Source organism: Arachis ipaensis, chromosome B9, assembly GCF_059453495.1.
Source record: "Arachis ipaensis isolate K30076 ecotype BB chromosome B9, ASM5945349v1, whole genome shotgun sequence".
In the NCBI taxonomy this organism is placed as follows: Eukaryota; Viridiplantae; Streptophyta; class Magnoliopsida; order Fabales; family Fabaceae; genus Arachis; species Arachis ipaensis.
This window is the reverse complement of record NC_142444.1, coordinates 151,873,130-151,879,935: the sequence shown is the minus strand read 5'-3', so window position 1 is coordinate 151,879,935 and position 6,806 is coordinate 151,873,130. Positions and strand designations below refer to the sequence as shown.

General features: G+C 33.3%; 1 protein-coding gene across 1 annotated transcript; it reads left to right on the top strand.

Moving 5' to 3' along the window:
• The first annotated feature begins 1,627 nt into the window (after positions 1–1,627).
• Positions 1,628–4,694, top strand: LOC107617981 (large ribosomal subunit protein uL3z). Its single transcript, XM_016319879.3, has 6 exons — positions 1,628–1,729; positions 1,918–2,012; positions 2,326–2,436; positions 2,901–3,205; positions 3,708–4,117; positions 4,210–4,694. Exons 2-6 carry the CDS (start codon positions 1,928–1,930, stop codon positions 4,466–4,468), a joined length of 1,170 nt encoding a protein of 389 aa, XP_016175365.1. The 5' UTR covers positions 1,628–1,729; positions 1,918–1,927; the 3' UTR covers positions 4,469–4,694.
• Positions 4,695–6,806: the final 2,112 nt, after the last annotated feature.

Here is a 6,806-nt window from a genome sequence, read left to right as displayed (position 1 = left end):
CATTCTCTTATGTTAAAAAAATTGTATTTTTTGAGTTATTTATCCAAACACTATAGTTAAAAATCCAAACACAAAATAACTTATTTATAAGCTACTATTAATAAAAGTCCTTATACTTTAAGCTCCTTTTTCAAAAGAACTTATTTAAGTTATTTATCCAAACTGGGCCTTAGGGTAAAAATAACGATAAAAAAATTTACTTTTTAACATAAATTATTTTCAGGGTCCTTTTAGGCATAAATTGTTTAGGTTTTGTTAGGTGGGAAATGACTTTTGTGAACAATTGACTATAGAATTGACCTAATAAAATAAAAAAACACTCAACTCCAAATTACCTCCTAAACTCTAATATTAGGATAACTATCTGCACATCTAGTGAACATCCAGCCATTGTTAAGTGTATGAATAAATCGAATCAAAAGAAATAACCATCCAATTAAGAATCAACATAATCAACCATCCGCATACCTATTGAATTGAACATATGTGAGAATAAAAGAAGGATAAGAATAATTTTAGGAAGTAAAATAAATGAGTTCTAATAGGAGAGAACTCAAAATGTTTAGTAAGGAGTATTTTTGTCAGAAAATTTTATTCTTATTCGTTGAAGTTATAGCATAGAGATACTATATATACGTCTCTAAAATTATAATTGAAGATAATAACAATAACAATATCCTTATTCACATCATCTTATAGAGCTAGTTAGAAGAAATCTTTCATATTGTTTTTCCTCTTTACAAAATATATAGCGAGCGCATTATTGTGAGTAGTATTCAATTTCATATTACTTTGTATTTATTAGAAGTCAAAATTCCGCTCTAGACTCAACAATATCCGACATATCCATTATTCACATTGTTTAGTATTTTCATTGTCTACTATACTCTTCCAAATTTTTTTCCCCAGGATATCCCCCAACCTAACAGGCCAATGACTAATTCGTCGCAGATCTGAGCTCCATTTAAGGGTCTCCTAGCCAATTTTTTAGTCCTTATAAAATATTCGTTTCAACTCCATATGTTAAGTACCTATGATGGATGGACACTGACACATGGACACGATACGACACCGAATATGCCGACATACGAATTTTAAAATCTTATAAGATACAGAGACATTCATATATATAAAATATAAAGTATTTTTGAGATAAATCATAATGAATTTTGATATTTTATTAATATTAAATATAAATTAATTTTTTAATGTTTTATTTTAGTTATATAAAATATTAAAATTTTTTATTTTAATAAATAATAATATATATTATTTTTAAATTTACTTTAAGAATATATATTAAGAATAAGACTGACAATGATGGTATTTAAGTATGTATAAGTATATCCGGAGAAGAATTTTTTATATTTTATTAAAAAGGTTTAATATAGCAGACATGCTTATTGGTCTATTGGATGAGTGTTGATGAATGTTAATGTTTGAAATGTGACACTGCAATTCAACGATTCTTTATAAGTTAGTACTTAGCGCAGCGGAAATAATGGATTTTCAATTTTTAACCGAAATCTTTTTTTTTTGGCATTGTAAATATAATCGTGTAAAATAATTCATGTGAAGGCCCAAAAATGAAATGAAGTATGGATCCGGCCCATAAAAATTAGGCTTAAAAATTATAGTTAAAGAAGTTGACGTTATATAACGACGCAAAGGCGCTAGGGTTTTAGCCCTCATTGCTTTTCAGCTTGGCACACCACTCTCGCCGCTGCAGGTTCTCTCTTCTCTCTCTTCCTCTTCTCACCTCCATTCCGCATTATTGTTCCTTCTAGATAACCATGTGAATGACTTGTTTCATGATTGTTTCATTGAAATAGTTGAGGTTTTTCAAATTTTTTTTGTTCTCATTTCCCAGCTAAATTACCTTCATTTTGACATGTGTTTGTGTTGTTGATCTTGAAGGAGGTGAAGGATGTCTCACAGGAAGTTCGAGCACCCAAGACACGGTTCTCTGGGATTTCTCCCGAGGAAGCGTGCTGCTCGTCACAGAGGAAAAGGTATTTTTTGTTTCTCAAATTGTTGTATAATGATATTCTGAATATGAAATTCCACGATCTGTTACCCTGGATATGTTTTTCTTGAACTCATTTATATATATTACTTGTCATTGTTATGGCCATTTTTTTCAATAAGAATATTTAGATGATGTATTGTTATGTTGGTTTGTCAATTCGCATGAGAAGATGGGTTGTATGTACATTTGCTGGTGTTAAGGGTTTTCACTTTTTTATTTTTTACTTTTGAATAGTACTTATTAAGAATATGGATATAACAATTCTGACTTGTTACATTGTAATTTGATTCATGCAGTGAAGGCATTCCCCAAGGATGACCCGTCAAAGTCCCCCAAGCTTACTGCTTTCTTGGGTTACAAGGCTGGTATGACCCACATTGTTCGAGAGGTCGAGAAACCAGGATCCAGTGAGTCACTTATTTACTCGTGTTTCATGCTACATAGCAGGGCATGGTACATTTTCTTAATTGTTATTGGTGAAATGGTTCACCAGGTTTATAGCTGCTGAAAGATTAAATGAGTATTTTTGCTTGTATAAAAATCAGGGTTTCTGGTTATATTATAATTTCTCAAATTATTGAGGAGACTGTTTCTTGAGATATCTATTGTTTGGAAAATAGTGTTTTCTGTCCTACCTTATATCGTAAAAAAATTTGAGCAGTTGCCAAACCATTAAGCATGTCCATTTTTTAAATTTATTTTGGTGTTTCTCACTTGTTTTTGTTAAATTATGAATTTATGATTGAACTTTGCTATTATTGTTCCCCTGCAATCCAATCAGCTGTATTAAACCTTCATTTATGTGGTTTCTATTTATCATTATGATTTCCTTTTTTCCAAATATTTTTTGACTTGTTTACTTTAACATCAGAGCTTCACAAGAAGGAGACTTGTGAGCCAGTTACAATTATCGAGACCCCTCCAATGGTTATCGTTGGAGTTGTGGGTTATGTGAAAACTCCAAGGGGTCTGAGGACCTTGAACACTGTATGGGCTCAGCATTTGAGTGAGGAGATCAAGCGTAGGTTTTACAAGAACTGGTGCAAGTCCAAGAAGAAGGCATTCACCAAGTACTCAAAGCAGTATGAATCTGAAGATGGAAAGAAGAGCATTGAATCACAGCTTGAGAAGATCAAGAAGTATGCAACTGTTGTCCGTGTTTTGGCTCACACTCAGGTACTTGATGACCCATCTCAAAGTAATTTATAATTTTCTTTATGAAGTGTCTTTATTTAGTCAGATGTATGAATACACATACATTCACAATTGTATATATTATCAACTGCCATTTGTTTCCTTTTTGGAATGAGAATGATGAACTCCTGTGCTAATGCAGTACCAAGGAATTTGGTGCAATGAGCAGCACTTTCCACACGAGATTTCTGACTCTCATTGTTTCTAATCTCTTTATGGTCCCTTTTTTTTGTTATTAGGAATAGAATGCATTGAAGATAGTAGGATAAAACACATTTTGGTTAAATGCTTAACCAATGTTTTTTGAATTCTGCATCATCTGTACTGAATGCTTATAATTATCGTTTGGCAAATACTTTGGTACATGATATTCCTTTTATTTTGAAATAGTATTTTGTTGATTGATGTCCAAATCCATAATAATGGTTTTTAACTGATTTGAGCTTAGATATATTATTAACATGCGGCTTTTTTATTTTTCCAGATCAGAAAAATGAAGGGTTTGAAGCAGAAGAAGGCCCATATCATGGAGATCCAAGTCAACGGTGGCACTATTGCCCAGAAGGTGGACTTTGCCTATGGTTTCTTTGAGAAACAGGTTCCTATTGATGCTGTGTTCCAGAAGGATGAGATGATTGACATCATTGGTGTCACAAAAGGTAAGGGTTATGAAGGTGTTGTGACCCGTTGGGGTGTGACTCGTCTTCCCCGCAAGACTCACAGGGGTTTGAGGAAGGTGGCTTGTATTGGTGCTTGGCATCCTGCTAGGGTATCCTTCACTGTTGCCAGGGCTGGTCAGAACGGATACCACCACAGAACTGAGTTGAACAAGAAGATTTACAAGCTTGGCAAAGCTGGAACTGAGTCTCACACTGGTGATACCGAGTTTGACAGGTGAGTGACTTATCTGTTTTCTTAATCTGTTGTGGTATACATAAAATTTTAAAAGTTGAAACCATAACCAATTGACTTTGTTTCTGTGGCAGAACTGATAAGGACATTACTCCCATGGGTGGCTTCCCGCACTACGGTGTTGTTAAGGATGATTATCTCATGGTCAAGGGTTGCACAGTTGGTCCAAAGAAAAGGGTTATTACATTGCGCCAATCCCTCCTCAAGCAGACTTCCCGTGTTGCCCTGGAGGAGATCAAGCTCAAGTTCATCGACACCTCCTCAAAGTTTGGACATGGTCGCTTCCAGACAACACAAGAGAAGCAAAAGTTCTTTGGACGCCTCAAGGCATAATTATGCTGAATGGATGGAAATGCTTCAAGTTAGATTTATATTTTGCCTTACTATCTTTCATAAACTTTGTAGTGTTTTATTTTCATATTTGTAATTCGTGGATCCTTTGCTAGGTGAGTTCCTCATTTTGGCCAAACTATTGTTTCAAAGCAGAGACGGTACTCCAAATTTTGGTTATTTTATGGTTTGTACTTGCAATTTTAATAGTTTGATTATATTTTTAGTAGCTTGGATTGTTCTATCTAGGTCGATATTTCATGGTAGATTTTGTTTAAAGTCGAAATGTTTGAAGAGCATTGAAGGCTGGTTTTTCAACCTTAACCACTATTTACAAGGGCAATTTTTTATTCGGGCTTTAAAAGGTTAAATAAACTTCATGTTGTATCTTTCTGATTTGTCAAAATTTGTTTTACATGTTGATTTGCCTGTTTGCTACTTACTAATGTTAGTTTTGTGTATGTATAATCACCTTTCAATTCCAAAGGACGCTTTAGTTATTTTAACAATGCTCTACAATCAGCCGAATAATTGAGATTCTCTAGATTGGAAGTTAAATTTGAATCCTGTACAACAAAATGTTTCATGTGAATTAATTTTTCCAATATACAGAATATAAAATTCAAGATGTTGACACAAATCTAAAAGGAATGTATGTAGAATCATACTTAAATTAGTCGTATGTTGTCCCGTTGTTAATTTGTTCGTTTCTCTTACAAGCCTTTTCCAAACATATATAAAAAAAATACGTTTACCACTGTAAACCTGCTTACTTTTTATACTGCCTTTTCTTTTGGTACATTGGAAGGAGGAAGCAATGCAGTTTAAGCTTAATCTCATGCATACAAATTTTGAACTCAAGTAATTAATTCAAATTAAAAAAAAAAACAATATTTGAGTGACAGGTTGATTAGGACATTAGGTGGACCAACTCTTATTAAGGCCGTGGGAAAATCATCAAATATGCTCTCAGACAAAAAGTGTTTTTGGATTTTGTTATTGATAAAAATATTTTTAAATAATTTAAAAACATGTAAAAAATGACCAATTGTGATCAAAGCTTGTTTTATTAATGGAAAAACGTGACCTAACTTACTTGTTAATGTTAGAGTTTTATTTATTGTATAAAAAGTTCTATTTAGTACATTATTCTTTTCTCATAACGTAGAACGTCTCAATTTACGTAAATAAACATTTTTTTTATCTTTTTAAACAATTTAAAGACATTTTTGTTGATAATAAAATTTAGGAGCATTTTTGTCGAAGACAAGTAATTTGGATGCATTTTGGTAGTTTACCCTAAGATCTTACAGTGTGTTTAGATGGTGTACGTGTATATGAGAGACACACACAACAACACGTGTATTATTTGTTTTGTAAGACACAAATTTAAAAGAGACACGGTTACACATAACTACCCACAGAAAATCTGTATTTTGTGTCTGGCCAGAATGAAGAGACACGGATATTTGGTTTGAGATACATATCAAAATTCCAAAATTACCCAACTCACATTAATGTTCTTTTTTCTCTTCTCCTCTCTCCCTCCTCTAACCTCCATTGTTACATCTCAACTCCTCCTCCAAATATATTACATCCTCATCCTCCACCATCCCAGATCCATCAAGTAGTTATGCTTCCGAAGCACTCTCTCTCTCTCTCTCTCTCTCTCTCTCTCTCTCTCTCTCTCTCTCTCTCTCTCTCTCTCTCTCTCTCTCTCTCTCTCTCTCTCCCCCCCCAACGCCGCAGTAACCGCGGAGACAAAGAAGGTTGTCCAACACTGTAGTTTGCCTCCGCATCACCCTTTGCCATCACTGGCATTTTTTCCCATTTTTCTCCTCTAATGCGTCAACAAACCCTCTCCCTCCCTAATTTTAGATTTGTTTCTGCCTTTCTTTTAATTTTCTTTGTTTTTAAATTGAGTTGTTTAAGCGATATTTAAATTAGAATTGTTAATTTTATTTATTTGAAATAAAATTGAAAGATCAGTAGTGATGATAGTGGTGGTAGAAATTGGTGATGATGGTGGTGAAGATAATGGTGGTGTTGAGATTATTCTGATTTGGAGATAAATTTAACTTTTAAATTAGGTAGACGTGTCTTGTGTATTATGACTATTATCACCAAACGTGTTAAAAATTTTGTGTATATCTGTGTTCATGTATCTCTGTGTCTTTGTGTCTATGTCTCTATTTTTTGAAGACAATAACCAAACACAGTGTTATGTAACAATTGTTAAGTAACAAGTGTGAGGAGTGTAATGAATTAGTCCTACATTGAAGAAAATAAGGAAGAGTGAGAAGTTTATAAAATGAGAGACACATTATTTTATTACCTTAAA